The following is a 17,262-nucleotide window of genomic DNA, read 5'->3' on the forward strand; positions in this document are numbered from 1 at the left end:
ATTCCTGTAGCCGCTTTATTTCCCTTCGCAGCTCAAATTCCACTGTTTCAGTAAGCAGAAGGGAAATCCAGAAAACAAACGTGGGTCAGTAGGGGTGGCAGCGAGCTGGTGTACCAGCAACATCGCTATTTCTTATTTGTCTACACAGCTCAGCGAGGAAGCACACAGACGCACAGCCAGGGTTAACCTCTCTGCACAAGCCTGTATCAGAGCCCCAGCTCGCTGTGTCTTAACACTCCCTGATCACAGATGTAAGCTGGTTTCTAGCATCTGCGTGCTTGGAAAGGTTTTCTTATCTTATTAAATACCCACATTTCTTTTGCTCAAGATATTTACTGCCTATGGCTTTTATCATCTGGCTTCCAGGCATTGCTTAGTTTTACAATGTTTGCTTGTCTCAGATTTGTTACTCAGGCTGCTCAGGAGATCTGTATAATGTGTGTACTTGACTATCAGGTTAACTTGAGGACTTTGCTGTCACTACAACAACAAAAACCAGGCTCCAGGACTAGCACTTGCATTTGTGATTCAGGATTTTGCAGGGTCATGCTTTTGGTATTTCACACAGGCTGTCCTGAAAATAAAGTTGCAACTGTTTAAATGCTTTGTTCCTTCTAATGAGCAACAATTTTCCCCGTTTAAGTCACAGAATTAAGCAGGATGTAATGACTCGTACTGGAATTTGACTAAATGCATGCTATGATTATGCATAAAGACTCGAGATGATTTGGTGATGGAACAATGCCTCTCCCTTTAAGGTAAGGGACGTAATGACAGCTGCACTATATAATTATGTACACATATAGTAGTTTAACATGTATCTTTCAAAGAATTTACAATTTGCTGCCAGCTCCTGATCTCTCAATCTAGACATAAATTTTCAGGAGTTTGTTCTTTCAGTGATGTAGAGTCCCAGTAAATGAACAGTGGTCTTTTGATAAGAAAATACTACTTCTAACACATGACCAGAATGTTCAGTCAAGTGAGAAATCAAAGAAAGAACTCGAACGCAGTTTAGTGGAAAAACCCACTTGCTGCTCGTTTAATGTATCAAACCACGACCGTATTTGTTTTACTGAGGTATTTAGATGGAGGAGGAAAACAACCTCCTGCCCTCCAGGAGTGGCATACATTTAGGAAAGACTGTAGATGATGCAACCTCTCATTATGCCTATTGAAGAACATATATGCTAAAATCCTCACAATACTTACGTGCGTGGCTTTCAATGAACTTATCGTGCTCTACCGGTCCAAGAATTCGTGCAAATCGTCGCATTGTTTCGTAAAGGTCTTGAACTTCCTTTGGATATCGTCTTTCCAAAACTAGAAGGAGGGGGGGAAAGTGACAGACCTTACTCCTACTGTGAGAATAAATTCAGTGGAACCGTGGGAGACCATCAGTCTCTGTGAACTGCTCAAGGATCCACATTCGGTACAGTTCTCGGCCACTCTGGTGTCACAACTACGAATTGCTGAGTAAAAAGCACCAAAATCAGACAGCCCTTACAATTCTAAAGCCATAAAGGGTGATATGTAAATGTTGTTTGATCATTTCTTAGAATAGCGAAGGGCTCTTACAAGGCCTAGATTTCACCTTCACCCCTCTCCCTACTCAGTGGAGCCCGAAATGCTTCCGAAGAGCAATTCCGTGGCAATAACAAAACCACTGAGCTGGGAGCAGTTAGAGCCAGCCGGCTGGAAACAGTCGGGGCAGGAAATCTGCTGGAATTCAGACTATCTGAACGTGGTCCAGTATGAACAAGCCACGCTGGTGCAGTGGGAACAGTGAACGTGTGAAGTTTTCCTTCCCGAGCAGAGGCCGCTTTCGAGTTAAGCAGTTACACCTGATACTCACTCTGAAACTTTCTGAGGTTGATTAGGCCATGATCTCTTATAATTCTGGAATTGAGAGAAAAACGGTGTTAGCAAAGAGCATTGTCTCGCGTACCACCTCATAAATACAAAGGCTTCAGAAGAAACTTTGATTTACACCATCAGAGGGGTTGAAAACGAAACACGTAAGACATGTCCGTAACCCTCGAGCTGGCTAGCTGAGAACACGCAGTGACGCCGCGCGGCTCTCATCGGGGTGAATTTTGGAGAGCGTTAGGTGTGCGTTAGTCCAGCTCGGACAGCACTAAGCACAAGCGAGCTACGATTGCTTTAATGGTTCGAAACTGCTTCTTTAGGCACAGATTTTGCATCTATAGCATCTGGTAACCTGTCCTTCCGAAACGGGAGGTACAGGAACGTCTCCTGAAGCACCATTTCCAGCTTCAGAGAGACACAAACGTCCTCAAGGCTGAGGGACAGACTGAAGAGTTCACGGCTGGGAGGAGGGTGAAGGAATTTTTTTCCATGGCAGCTTAAATTTTGAAAAGAGGAGAGTGATTTTGGTAACTCGTAAGTTTGAAATCCTCCTGACAGGACCAGGGAAATGAGCAGAGTACAAAGGCAGGTGAGCTATTTGCAAGCGCCTGAGAAACGCGTTTGTCACACGTCTCAGCAGCTGTCGTGTGGTCCCTGCTACATGGTGACTCGACAAACACCCGACTTCTGCAAATGATAAGAGATCCTACAAAGCTGGGCTCGTGGAGGTCAGGCTGGGATTTGACATCAGTGTCATCAGCGTTTGTGTGTCATTTTCCATATTTTTGTCCCATCCTGCTGGACAAACTTTACAAAAGCTGACAATGATTTATGTACCTGAGCACTTTCTTTTCGTATCACATGATTTATCATAATGGAAGTTATACCACAGAAATATTTTTTATTTATGAGTTATAAAGAGCCAGGCCAATACATACCAACTCTTACCGATCACTCAACAGAACTCTGCTGTATTATGAGGAGAAGGAACGGAGGAGCCTTATTCCAAATTACTGATTCTTCCAGCAGGGAGTAATACAGCAAGATATAATTTTAAATATTGAACAAAGTATTTGAAAGTTGTAATAAAATTGAATTTAATGAATAGATCGAGTCATTCTAGAAAGCTGACAAATGAACTGAATAAATTATTCAATCTCACGTCAGCTATATAGTTATCTTCATTACATGTGGTGGAAAGCTAATTTATGGGCCACTAAGAATTAAAAATAACGATGCAAACATTCCTGTGGAGAAAGTGGGAGGGGTCTAGCAATTAGTCACAGACTGGCAGCTTTTTTTCTTCCCCCTGAAGTAGAAAATTAATTATGTGCCGTCCATCAGCAGCACAGAGGGAACAAAACGAATGTGATTTGCCTCTCTTTTTCTGATTCCTAGCCCTGGATCTGTGACCAGTTTCCCTGATAGTATTTCAGTTCCTCCTTCTGCGAGATGGCTACGAGATCTCACGAGGTGTGCTCGAAGCTTAGTTACTGATATATCACTGGATTTGGGATACTAATATGAAGAGCACTGCACACACAACTTCCATGCGCTAAAAAGGGCTGGAGAAGGGGCTTTTCGCAATTAATGACTTTTTTTGAGAGTTTCGAGGAGGGTTATGGCATGGGCGGGTCTTTTGTCAACCACACATACAAACAATCAGGGTCTGTTCATCTGTGTTTTCTGGGCTGGTACCGCTGCTAAAACCATGTGCCCGATCTTAATTTGTGCACGGGAGGAGAACCACACAGCCAGGATGAAGGCTGTCATGCAAATCTCATAGCAGAAAGTCTCTGTGAATGGGCATTTTCTGGAAGGACACTGTAGGAAATTAATTCTGTTTAGTATTAGGACAAGGCTGGGGACCGAAGCATGGAAGTGAAGCCAAGGAACACAGCTATTGCTTGAAAACTCACTTTTTTCTTCTCTGTCTTTCCTTTAACCTGGAATGATAGATATCTACAACTGCAATCTTCAGAGCTGCAAAATAATAATAGAAAAAAAAGATCACGAGATACATAAGTGATCATGGCATTAGGCTAATTTTCAAGCCTTTCTGCTTATGGCAGGCTGAGATGGTCACTCTCCTCTGTTGTTTAAAAAATCCTGTGGCAATATTATGGGGCATAAACTCCAAGCTAACATTGTGCAGACTATACATGCTACCTGTAGAAGTTTTCTTTTGCTTAATCCTTCCAATTACATTCCTGCCTGTAAATACGAGCTTGGGTAGATCCTGACAACTCTCTTCCTCTTCCTTCTTGGACTGTTTTACTATTAGCATTCAGTATTCCTTCTCCTGAAAAGGAAATCTATTAGATTTGAGGATCTGGTGATTAAGATGATATCTCAGTAGGATCTTGGGACAAATGCTTCTTGCCACGGAACAAGGAACTCCAAAAAATGGCAAGACACAGTTCTGAACTTTGAAGATTCAAAGTAGTCTTTGCTACAGCTCTCAAAAAACATCTACAAGACTTTAGCTTGTTAACTTCTAAACTTATCCGTCTGCCAGGAGAACAAAGAGAATAGTTCACAACGAAGTGAAGAAGCACAGGAAAAAGCCACGCTCATTAGAAATCATATCCTTTTCAAAATCAAATCTGTCTGCAGTCTGGCTGATCCACTCAGAGATCCTTCAGCTTTGTCCTGAAACCATTAGGTTAATAAACTTTTTCGGTAAATTCTTGAAAGAAAAGATAAGGAGGCACCTATCACCTTCCCTTCCCTCATTCTGTTAAATAACGCAAAAAATTCTAGGTCATTAAATAAGCACGGAGTTGCCTGGTTTCTCAGCTGGCTTTTTTTTTCCTTTACGTTAATCACTTCAATGTGCTCTGAGAAGGAAGAGGCTTAAGGCTTGACAGTGGGTTTACAGTCTGTAGAGCCAACGCGCAGCTCTTCGAAGCCAGGCGAGAGCACGTCCCCTTTCAGCCCACTGAGCCGTGTAAACACGCGTGGCAGAATCCGGAATCCGCTCCTCGCTCTGCACTTACAAGGGAAGAGCAGAACGGATATTGGCAGTTTATTGATTGCACTCTCCAATAAATAATTAATAACGCAATCAAGAAAGAAGTGTGGTTAGGCGTCTATTTTAAAACACATATTATATTTCTGTGTAAGCACCAGGAAGCCCCTAGCCTCTAGGCAACTCATCTGGGCAGCCCTCTGGGTAATAAAATTTCTTATAAACAGGGACAGCTAAAGCCCAGACGGTTGCGTGCGTTAGTTCAGGAGCCAAGAGCTTGGAGTTAACGCTTGCTGACCCTGTATTAGAAAAAGAATCTTCAATTTATACAGAACTGATGTGATGCTACTCTCCAAGCAAAAGGTTACGTATGAAGATAGGAGGGGTGGTGAAATATCCTTAGTTCTTTTTGCAAATTTCTTGCAAAAGGCGAGTGTTCAGGAATCATCATGTATTTTTGTACAGTGGTATTTAAGTCTCCTAATCTAAGAACAAGCACAGGTAGTAAATTCTCCTTCTTAAGTGTGGGGACAAGAACTTGGGAAAAGCAGCAAGTTAAACATGAATGAAATATATTACTAAGTGTTGGAAAATATTTTTGTAATTTTAAGCCCTCTGCAAGCCAAGCTAACATGCTATTTTCCAGGGTTTGTGTGGGCAGAGCTTAATAAGTACATGCAGAAACTGCTTTGCAGAACCTCTATAAATATCACAAGTAATTGTGCACCTATAACCACTGCATTTCGATGCTTTCACCTGCGTGCACAATATTCTGAAAGAAATTGTGATGAGCTGGGGGGGAGGGGGAAGGAACATTCGTGAGAACGAATGAAGGAAAATAAATGGAGTTTCTGCTTACAGAGAAATCAGTATTTGCTGCCACACGCACTTCTGGAGGGGGCTTTTGTTTTTAATAGACATATTCACACAGGAGCAGCCGATTACAAAACCTGGAATGCATGAATAACTCAGACTACTACGCTGTTACATGCTGCATGGAAATGAGAAAAGAGATGCCATAGGAATGGAAATGATTTGCCTGTGCTTTTCCCCACGGATTATACTGGGCAGGTGGTTGTTTGTACTGGTAACTTAAGATAACCCAAGCTGACACAGTGTTCAAAGCACCCATTTTGGGAAATGATAAGGCTCTTCGGGATGGTCAGAGCAGCTTCGAAGGATCCAGTGACAGGCAGAAATTCAAGGCTCCTTTCTTCCTTCCCAGAAAATCAAAATATTTTGATTTCTCAAGAGCACATCCAAAACAGTTTCTTTGCTTTTCATTCCTCTTCGGCCTCATTTGGTCTGCAAGAACTTTTCTGAGCACTAATGAGTGAGACCTTTGTTTCATGCTTGCTAACCTGTTTGGCATGCGAGGCCCAAATAATGGGAAGAATGCAAACTAATCAAAGTAAACAGGCTGTGCATCCAGCATGTGCCCCGCTCGGTACAAACTCCATGGCTACGATCCAGTTCACCCTCCCTAGAGGGAGGCAGGACCCCAGGCAAACAGAGTATCTGCCTTCAGAGCGTGTCAGGAACTTCCACAAAAGAAAAAACATCATGTAATATTTAGAAGGACGCTGACGGCCTTGTATCTTCGAAATTGAAATTTCACTGCTGTGCAGCCAGAGCTGCAGCCTATTCCCACTCGCCTCTGAACTTGTGGTTTCGGCAATTACTCGCCAGTGTTAGAAGTAAAAACCATTTACATGAGAAGGAAAGCAGAGAAAAAGCTGGGAAAAGGGTAAATTATTGAGGTTATAATTCAGTCTGATGAAAAACTTGTAATTCATGAAATATTCAAGCACTCTGGGCTGAATTAGATTTGTAACATGTTGTTCCTTTTGATCCGTCCGTTAGGTTTTTGTTTAACTGCAAGACGCCGCTGCGTGCACTCGTTATATTGCAAGCACGGAATAAAAGCAAATAGTTCAAGAAGTTAATTGAAATACAAGAGATTTTGTGCAATTTCTACTGTCTCGCTAATACCAAGAGGTGACCGACCGCTGTCTGTGCCCCGCTGTGGGGTGGGAGGAGCTGGGAGTCCACAGGTGCAGGTTTCTGTGATCCTCATAAAAAGCTGCCCGGGAGTCTTTGCGCCGTGTATTAAATTGCACTCTGCTTTCTTGTGGGAATACTGAGAACTTGTTTGGTGGGACACAGGAAAACACAATGGGGAAAACGCACTGATAGCAGGAAACGAGAGGTCAAGCGGCTCAGATCTAGAACTTTTTTGTAAAATGGGTTTTACAAAAGTTTAAGAAAAGCAGAGCAACGTGGAGGAAAGGGAAGAAGGGGGCGTTCTGTTCCAATGAAAGCATCAAATATTCCTGTGCTACGTGCAACCTAGACATTGCAGCGCTGATCTGTCACTTGTGAAACAGAAGAAAGGAGACCACGGAGATCTTTCTGGTCAGTGTGTTCTCAGGCTCTAGCTCGAGTCACTCTCAGGAAATGGAATGTAAAATAGTTTTCAAAAATGAATCTTGAACCCAGTGAGCTTTAATGTACGGCAGGAAACCAGAGGATTTTTTTCACAAATACTTAATCAATGCTGCAAGACCCCATCTGGGTTTCTCTGGGCTATACAATGTGTTAAACTCCTGGTTTACATCTTTACCTTTAAAAAAAACCAACTTTGCTGTCTGGCCAGCAAAAATGTGTCTCAAGCAGGTGTGGCAGCCAGCCACCAGGTTGCTTTTCAAGGCCCTTTCTGTAAGATCTGGTGTAAGAAGTTGGCAGGGCTGGGGGAGGGACGTTAGAGGTGCTGCCTGGAGAGAGCAGGATGGGCACCCCTGGGAGAGACGTTGAGAAGCTGGAGCTCCAGGGCTGCCTCACACCCTCCTCTGCCCATCAGCAAGAAAGTCCAGAGGTTTCTTAAAACATCCAAAGGCCTGTCCCTGCCTTCAGATCCAAATGTGGAGCCGTTTTCTACAGTGTGAAAACTGATAATGAGGTTGCAAACTATTCTCAGGCAACCAAGAGAAGTCAGGATCTGAGATCTTTAAAACTGCAGGACAGGGAGGATGTGGCTCATTCCTGGTTTTGTATTAACTCAGAGAAGGGAAGGATCTAATTCCAACGTTTTTTACAAAATAATTCTCTCCGCAAGACGCTTCATGCAAGAGCAAAACAGCTGGCTAGACCCTGGGACTTCATTTATTAGAGGCATTCTCTCTCACGTGGGCAGACTTAGGGCAGCTGTGGGAAGGAAGATGCCAGAGTTCCTGAGCTCAGAGATCGAAAATGTAGTTGGTCATGCTCCATAACCTCTGCCAAACAGTCTTCACCGGGCAAATGCCTGACATCCTATACTAAATACTGAAGACAACTGACAAATGGACTAGAGCACATCCAATGAAATTATCAGGCAAAAGATTTGACAGACAGAAGGAAGTATTTTTTCACACAACACATAATTAAATTGTAGAACTCCTAACTCAATTGTGGGACTCACTGCTCCAGGATGTTACGGGGGCAAAAGTACAAATATATATAGCTCTAACAGTAGTTAGCTAAGTTCATGGAGGACAGGTCCTTTGGTCAAAATGGTCTGAACACAACCTGTGTTTAACACATGAAAAACCACACAGTGTCCTGAGCAGAACTGTTCCAATGTGCTGCGCAGAGTCTTAAACTACAGCCCTCCTTGCTGCCTGTATTAATATCCTGACGTCAGATTTCCTGAAGTAAGAGAGGTTATAATAGTGACAGATCTTCTGAGAAATTAGCTGTAGTAGTGGAACGAGGTGTTAGCAACGGAGAAGAAAGTGTTCTTCTTCTGCATCAGAACAAAAATTGTGCCTCGGATGATGCTCACAAACAATATGTAGATGGAAAAAATATCTTTCACTGGGGAGGGGAAGTAACGTCAAGGTATCAGGGTTTCTGGTTTTTAATAGGCCTGTAGGTCTGTTTATTCAAACACTGATGTGCTGCTACCTGTTTCCAGAAATACTGTTATCTCAGATAATTTGCTTCTATTTAGCTGTGCTTTCTCTAGTTTCTACTAGATAAAATATCATTTGTGTCTCTCCTAAAGAGATACCTGCTACGGGTGGAGACCATTCGATCTCAGTCATGTTCTGCTGTACAATCGGCTGTGTTTTGGTAGTGAGTGAAGTGTGTTATTCTCTATTTAAGTACCATTTGCACATTGGTTGATTAAGAGCTTTGAAAGTGAAGGCTGTAGAAATGCCAGTGTTCAAATCCCAGCACACAGAAGTAAATCATTAAAAATGTACGTTCATTTCTTAAAGAGTGTGCAAGGAGACCCAATGAAATGCTGTGTAGGCACTCCGAAGCGTTGTTTTCAGACAACATGCAAAAATATGGGACTTACCATGCAAAATGTCTGAGTCATCTTCTACAAAATCAATATCTCTCAAATCCCACTCAGCATAGTTGTCAAACTCCTGTTCAGAGGTGATTAACAAATTGTCACTAACTAGCACTAAAAGATCGGTATCAAGCTTCCGTATGCGTAGAAGCGCTGAAAACAGATATTTACTCATACAGTTGTACAAAGTTCCATCCTCGAGCAATCCACATTGCAGGGGGGCTTTAACTAGGGAATGTATAATACACACCCCCACGGCTGGAACTGGAACAGGATGCTGGGACAGGACAGTGAGAATTAATCAGGTCGCCTCCACGGAAGCATAGGAAATTCTGCTCAAACGTACAAAAGCAACAAGCCCCTGCATGGCTGGATTCATCCCTTCATGTACAGGAGCTCGTTTTGCAATGGAACCTGGGCCCGCAGCAAAACCCGCTGAAAACAATGCGAGTCTTTCAAGTGATCTTTGGGTCGGGCTCCCGTGTGCTTCCCTAAGGCAAACGAAACAGAAGCGTGCTGGAGCTGACCCCTTTTGCTAAACATCTCGCTCAGACCAGCCAGCCCGCTTACGTAAGCATGGCTCATCGCCGGACCTGCGCGCCCGGCAGCCCCTCCGCAGAACCTGGGTCTGCAGCGCCACCGCCGTGATTAAATCCCGGCTTTACTCACTCTGCCCCGTCCTCTGTCTTCTCGCGTTTTCCGTATCGGAAGCAAAGACCAACAGGCAGGGGCAAACAAGTGTGTGTTTGCTGATCTTACGCGCAGCAGCAAATTTAAAATAGTGGGAGAAGAGGGAGTCTTACCTCCACAAAGTCAGCTCTGGCTGGCATGTACCCAGCCATATCCCTGGAGAGCAAGGAATCAAAAGTAGGCCGTGGGGGGTCATCGGCAGCTGTGAAAAAATACAGGTTTTTAGTTGTTGTGTAGGGCGTGGGACCTTATTGTAGCTATCTGTAAATAGGTGTTTCTTTTGCAGGAAAAGTGGGAATAATTAGCTGAAAAAAACCCACCCTGACTGGGCTTTTATTTAGCATTATATTTGGAAAAAAGATTAAGTCCATCCAGAGGAAAAAGCAGTAATCTGAGATCTTCAGAATATTCTCAAAAGCCAAACACAGGAACTCAAGGTAACAAATAGGTTATAAAATGTAAACTCTACATTCCAGAGCTCAGCATCGCCCCCCCAAAAAAAAACCTGTGCAGATCACTCAGTCTCGGCGGGCGAGTTCTTTTAGTTAACGGCAAGAGGGGTGGTAAATCTGCCATCTTCTGGGTGCCGTTTCCAGAGAGCTGCAATTAAAGCTCTGCAACTCGGAATTTTTACAGCGCTTCCCAGCCGAGGAGCTCAGTGCTTTACAGACAATAATGGACCGAGGCTCACAAGGCACTTGTGAAGGAGCTAAGCCTCAGAAGTCCCATGCTGCAGATAAAGCAAGCTGAGGCGCAGAGAATTTGTCTTCGCCCAGGTCACATAAAAAAATCAATGACTGCCAGGGACAGAACCAAAATTGTCCGGTTCCTGCTGCTTTAGCTCTAACCACTTTATTGTGAGATTTAAATCTCCAGATACCAAGCAATCTTTCAACCCAGCCATTCTGGGAAGCTTTATTATGGAACAGCTGCTAGACTGGGGGAATTCTAAAGATGTTAAGTTTAAGAAAAACTGAAAATGTGTTACATTGCTGAAATTTAACACACACTTTTTTTTTTTAAAGGCAGTCTTAAAGAGAGAGGTGTGAAATCAGCATGGTTTAAAGGGAATGATTTTATGACAGATCACATCAGCAGTTGGGCGCGGTACACAGTGGCTAATCAGATGAAATGTTTTAAAGGCAGAAATCCCTTCTCAGGTCACGCTGCTACGCAGGGTCTGGACAAGAAGAGCCATCACCCCAGCTCAGGGTGAGAACTCACATCAGTATGGACCGTGAAGAACACGCTGTTCCATCACCCCACATGCAAAGTAGCTCTGGGGTAGCATGTCCTTCAAATCAATATCCACATTCAGGCTTTTTGCTGTGGCTATTTCTGAGAGTGACCGTTTCCACTGGCTGTGCAGGAACTTCTGGTTTGAGAAACTGATGTCTGTATGAGCCCACTCCGTTCCCTCTCTTCTCCCACTGAGCTGCCAGTCCTGTTTTTTTTGATGCACCAATGAGCTAGCACAGCATGCAGAAACCCCTACTACTAACATTATCCAAGTTAGCCGTCAGAACAAGCTCTTCTTTCGAGAATGAAAGCAAACCGCACGTGTGGCGCATGCCTGGCTCCAACGGCTGCTCGTTCCAGCTCTGGAAGAGCAGAGACTTTGAGGGAAAGCTCCCTGTGAGCAGGGGATACTCACGGTGGAAAGGAATGGCTGTTTCGTTGTGCTGCGCCTCCTCCGCCTGCTTCAGGTTCAGCAACGTAGACGCAAACAAGGGATTGTTGATAAAGTGTTTCATGTAATGCTTCTCGCACTCCTCCTTGGATTTTGTGCACATCTGGTTGGCTACGTCCTGCCTGAGGTGGGGAAAGGGGGAGGTTTAATAGGAAGAATGCAGAAACATTGAGGGTTTTTTCCTTTCTCTAGTGGGAAAGGATAATTTTGGACACGAGACTTATCACACTGTGTGTGGAGAACTGATCTGTGATGTCTGAATTCAGGAAGCCAATACTGACATGTTTGATACAGGGCTAGGGAGCCCTTTTTTTGGTGGTCATGAGCAACACAATTCTCTGTTTTTGCCTGAGAAATTCCCTGGCTGATGGACTGTACCAAATCTTTTATATGCCTGAAATTTAGAATTGAAATTTAGCATTGATGCATTTGACGAACTCCAGTTAATGGTACATTCTATGTGTAGAATTGCATTCTGCTGCTCAGGCCTCTTGTGATTTGAACTGGACAGTAATCTCCCCTTTCGTGTAGTGATGTTAAACTGAAATAATTGTACAAAACAGATTCTAGAAGTATTTTTCAAACTTCCTTGGAAAAGTTGTTGACTAGAAACATGATGTATTTGGTCTTAAAAAAAAAAAGGCTGTGTAAGACAAAGACCAAGCAAGAAGTTTATTTTCTGTTAAACTAAAAACTGGATGCAAGGGATTCCAGGATGTCAGTTTTTCCTTAGCTTGGTAAAGGCTGAAGAAAGCCAAGTGTTTAAGGAAAAAGATTACTTGTATTGCTAAGTAGGGCAAAGCGTACTAGACAGCATCCTTGCAGAACATAACTACAACCAGTTTTCAGTCTTAATTATGACTGCAGTCATAAGAACTCACAGTTCTGTTCCAGTGAAGTCTGGAGTTTTTTACTTTTAATACAGCAATTTTTTCACGAAGGAGAAGAGAGATAACTCACAGACTTCCTTTATTACAACTGCAGACCTCCTTTATTTACAAATGCATAAAAATCCTGTAGCAACTACAGAAATTAACAAAACATAATGTGAAAATATTAAATATTTCCAGTGACCTATCCTAAATATGACAGAGCAGAAAACCTCCAAACCCAACAACACCTAGCTAGTCAACTGTAAACAAACCGAAACCACACAAGAAATTCTGTCGTCAGTTTTTACGTCAGAGTAAACTGAGGCACAGAAAATCTTGTGCAATAGTGGAGCTCATCCAAACCCTAGTGACTTCTGTGCGAAAGGAGGGAACTTTGTACTTCACTGGAGGTGTCCTGCATCTCGCAAGAAGCCTTTAACGACTCCCCCACAGATCTAACAGCCCATTTGAAAACAGAATCCGCTAGCCCAGCCTTCCACTTCAGCTGCCAAGTTAGTGTCTCACCCGCAGAAAGTCACTGAACGTTCAACGTGTGCTGCTGGAGTCAGCTGTAAGATCCAGCGAAATGAAAGGAAGAGCTACCTGTCGTTCCCTGAAGTGGGCTAAGCCACTAAATGCTCACCAGTTTCCAAACCCACAGTCCATCACGGCTTCTAGGAGAGCCATCTCCTCCTGAGCTGTCCAGTTAGGATCCAAGACAGGGAAATCGGAAGTCTGGAGAAGACAAAAAGCGAATCAGACTGCTGTGATCTTCTGCTGTAATCCACCACGTGTAATCCAAGAGCAAAGAAAGCTACAGGGCAACAGGGTACATAATACTGGTGAATTTAACCTTTTACTGTATCCCATGTGATCTGATCAAGTAATTGTTGAATTATTTAAGTCATTGGGTCATCAACTACAGTAAAAACGAGTTTGTTGCTACAGATCTGAATATACTGTTACACGTTGTATCTACCAGCTGTAATTCAACAACGTTATGCTGTGAAACACAATAAAAATTACTGAAGACTTTCAAAATTACAAATTTTGGAGAAGAGAAAACAGGAGTAGAGAAACAGAAGTTGATTCGCCTGGCTAAAGATCTGGAAGCCTAGTGAGATGCATTGTGCTACCCAGGCACAATAAAAAATGCAGCTTTAAATGTATCCGCTATTCTGTTAGGTTCCAGGTTTGTATTTTAATTTGCTCTCAAGGAAGACTTTTTTTTTTTAAAATAGTTCTAAACCTCTGAATCAAAGAATTGTATCACTTAACTTTTCAATGTAATATTTGTACGCAAGGGTCTAACTCCTGGGAAGTTACTAAAGCTCAAGATTGAGGAAGTGTTATTTAAATGGAATATTTACCATTATCTCATAAGTATGATCACTTTGATGTTTCTTGTATTCAAATCCGCGTGTGAAACACTGTAGAACAAAAGATTAGCATTGTGTTAGTTTCTTACTTCTGCCCTGAAAACATTTTTAACTGATCTCTTTCTTCCTTTTTCTCTCTGACCCCCTGGGTATCCAGAACTGACCACCTGATCTGCTGAAGAAAACACTCCAATTTTCCTGATTTCATTCAGAAAAAACATGAAATAGTAGAAAAATCTTTGTTAAAATCGTGTTGAAGCTGTCTTTGTACTTTGTCTTTTGCACCAAGACGTAAGTCCTGTGAATTGACATACTTTTTTTGTAACGTATTTATGGTGAGGTCAGGCAGGTGAAAGGAGCTTCATGGTATAGTTTGAAGTGGATCGAGGCAGGAAGAGAGCACCGGGCATTTCTTAAGTATCGAAAAAATTAGTTTTCCTTTAATCTTGGTTTTCTGTTTAAAAAATGCCAGCATGGTTTGCAGCTATTTTCAACAGTTACATTTCTGTGTTTTTAAGTACAGGTAAATTAAGAAAAATATACCCAGTGTACAAAAGATGTGTTTGTGTATTTTTTAAGTAGGTGAGCACAAGGCTAAGCTCCTCTGTCAGTTTTAGAGGTTATTGACCTTTTTTAATCGTAAATAATGCAAACGTATTTATTTAATCATCAAAACTAGCAGTATTCCTGTGGTCATCAGACCACACACATCTGGTTGCAAATAATTATTGTCCATGTTGCAAGCTTTCCCGAAATTTTCTCTTCCATTTGGGAGGAAAAACCAGCGTGTGGTGACAGGGAAAGGGCGTTTCTTGACGGCTTTTCTCTTCCGTGCCATAAAAAATGACAGAAACGATACCTCTCTAGACATGCAGCAGCACGCTCCGTTACACAGGCAGGCTGGCTGCATGTCTTTAGGTAGCTTTGGCTGCCTTCACAAAGATCTCCTTCAGGTGCTCATGCCTTAATTCTTCAGCCTCCAATGTTTTCTTTGTCGTTTCCCTGTCCCTGAGCAAATAAGTGTGTTGATACAAGTTCACAGAGACCAGTTATTAATGTGTTTATGGAGCAGCTTGGCACTGGACAGGCCTTTGATGACTTACTCGAAGAAATTAATGCCTTTGCTTTTATCCTTGCACTCACCTGCAAACACAGGAGGAAGGGAGGAGGCCCACACTCCGCACACTTAACATAGGGCTCCGTGAGGTACGAAGAGCAACCTCGGCACGGAGGCTTATCGAAGGGGTCATCTGCGAAGCCAAGAGCAAATCTCATACAAGGCAAACAAAGCACCACTTTCTCAATCCCTTAAATTCACTTGTGACCAGTAATTTAAAGTGAACTCAACTGTATAAAACCTCTTTCCCACTGCGGCTTCTCCAATATCTGCTAAAAGTTTCTTGTTCAACTGGAGCTGTAGGAGAGATGTTGGCACCACGTTCCCCGTAGACCCGACTTACGAGGGCTAAGCCTAAACTTGTGCCATGGAGTCAAAGGGAAATCTCTGTAGCAGCTCCCTGGTACAGCTGCGCTGGCTGATTCGATCCAGTGCCCACGCTCATCTTCTGCATCGAAGCCCACACCCAAGGCCCTTTTTGTGGAGAAACTGCACAGACAGCTGCAGTCTCCCATCCATCTACCTCAAGTCAGCCTCGCAAAGCACACTGCTGTGGCTGCAAAGGCATCAGCAAGATTGTTCTGTAACCCATCCAAACCTCAGACTCCGCTCGGATGGCTGAACAAGGAGTGAAACACGGCTCTGCAAATTTTTCTTATTTTGCTCATTGCAAAGCAGTCAAAATAAATAGACTCTCAAGCTAAAAGCCACATTTTTCCCCAAGAAAATGGATTTGAACTAGCGCAACTACAAAAAGTAGATAGGAAAAAATCTTTATGTACTCTTAAGAGTTTGATCAAAGTGACCCTGCAGACCAAATATTGCTGGTTTTCTCCCCTAGACGGCCACTAATGTCCTTAAATAACAGCAAACACTTTCCAAATGTCATCGGATGGTACTTACTACTGAAAGAGGCCAGGCGCTCCATTGCTCTCCTCTGGCAGTTCTAGCACCTCTGAGTAAAATCCTTTTTGCCTAAACGCCTGCAGCGTAAGCGTGGCCCCAACCAGTGTGTCCAAAAAGGGTATTCTGTCCCTGCAGATGTCTCTCACGCAGCCCTCGAGATGAGATCCTCCCAGAGCGTCCTGAACAGAAAAGCAAAAGGGCTGTCAGCAGCCTCCCTAATGGGGAGAATTGGACGTGGCTGCGAGTCTGTTTTCTGCGTATGAAAAGAACCCAAATGCAGAGAGACAGGACGCAGCGTAAGAAGCGATGAGAAGTGATGGGGATATAAACCAATCCTGAACTGAGGCTTCCAGTGGGACTGTATGTGCTGAACAGAGCGAGGAACAGCTGACGCGCAGGGAAGTGTTTTGTACCTCCAGGAAGCACCGGGAAGAGAACAAACACGTTAGAGGTGGCGTGGACACAGCAGTGCAAAAATTTACAACACTGATGCCAACTACATTTTCAGCTCTGACGGTGTGGTAGCTCCTACAAACAGGCCCGATTCACCAGCACCTGTACAGTGAGTGTGGGATCTCTTAACATGTCTTGCTTTTACAAGGTATTTTTGCTGGGAACGGTCCAGGCTTTTCACTTATTTGAAGCTCTTTTTAGGCTTTTCCTCTCCATGCACCACGTGAGGGGTCACAGTCCTACGTCCGGGGGCACCACCGAAGCTGCGCAGCCCCTCCGCACACACGGCAGCTGCCTCGACCATGCTACACATCCCTGCACCTCCGCTTGGATCCTCAGACAACAAGAACAACTTCCAGGCTGGACTTTTTACCCTGCGGCCATAAGTCTCTTGGTGCGCACTTCACTGTGGGAATTGCAAACCGCAGTAGCCTCGTCTACGAGGCTGCTTGAAGCCACGTGCCACCAGGGCCAGCACCAAGCGCGGCAGCACAGCCTGTTCCTGCAAGAGCCCGTGCACTCCCCCATATCCCACTCCTCACTATCCCATTCTCCAAGATGCCACTCCCCCATACCTCACCTCCCCACATCCCACTCTCCCACTCCCCCAAACCCACTCCTCAACATCCCATTGCCCCCATATCCCACTCCTTCAACCTCACTCCTCACTATCCCATTCCCCCATATCCCAACCCTCCATATCCCACTCACTCCACCATATCCCATTCCCTGTACCCCAACAGCCCACAGCCCACTGCCTAACACCCCTGTAGGGATATAACGGAGGAGGACCGCAGGTACGCTTGAACAACTTGCACCTGAGGCATCGAAAAACACACTCATCGCACGGGGTTACTGCTGGTGTGCTCGACCCGCAGCACGCCCGCGCTCAGGTAACAGAGGCCTGGGTAGATGTGGGGGCATCTCTCACATCCCTGCCCTGCCAAGCTGTCGAGTGAGTCCTGGGAACTCG

At 43.9% G+C, this 17,262-nt stretch overlaps 1 protein-coding gene across 1 annotated transcript in view; it reads right to left on the minus strand.

The window, feature by feature from the left end:
* Positions 1–15,976, minus strand: part of TADA2A (transcriptional adaptor 2A) — a 22,138-nt gene extending 6,162 nt beyond the window's left edge. Inside the window, 11 exon segments of the mRNA XM_009871341.1 lie at positions 1–42; positions 1,213–1,323; positions 1,856–1,899; positions 3,789–3,852; positions 9,186–9,258; positions 9,986–10,074; positions 11,527–11,684; positions 13,078–13,169; positions 13,805–13,864; positions 14,957–15,063; positions 15,834–15,976. The exon segment at positions 1–42 is cut by the window's left edge and continues 63 nt beyond it. Coding sequence (XP_009869643.1) covers positions 1–42; positions 1,213–1,323; positions 1,856–1,899; positions 3,789–3,852; positions 9,186–9,258; positions 9,986–10,074; positions 11,527–11,684; positions 13,078–13,169; positions 13,805–13,864; positions 14,957–15,063; positions 15,834–15,858 — 865 coding nt within the window. The 5' untranslated portion in view covers positions 15,859–15,976.
* Positions 15,977–17,262: the final 1,286 nt, after the last annotated feature.

The sequence above is a fragment of the Apaloderma vittatum genome, unplaced genomic scaffold, assembly GCF_000703405.1.
Source record: "Apaloderma vittatum isolate BGI_N311 unplaced genomic scaffold, ASM70340v1 scaffold24770, whole genome shotgun sequence".
NCBI lineage: Eukaryota > Metazoa > Chordata > Aves > Trogoniformes > Trogonidae > Apaloderma > Apaloderma vittatum.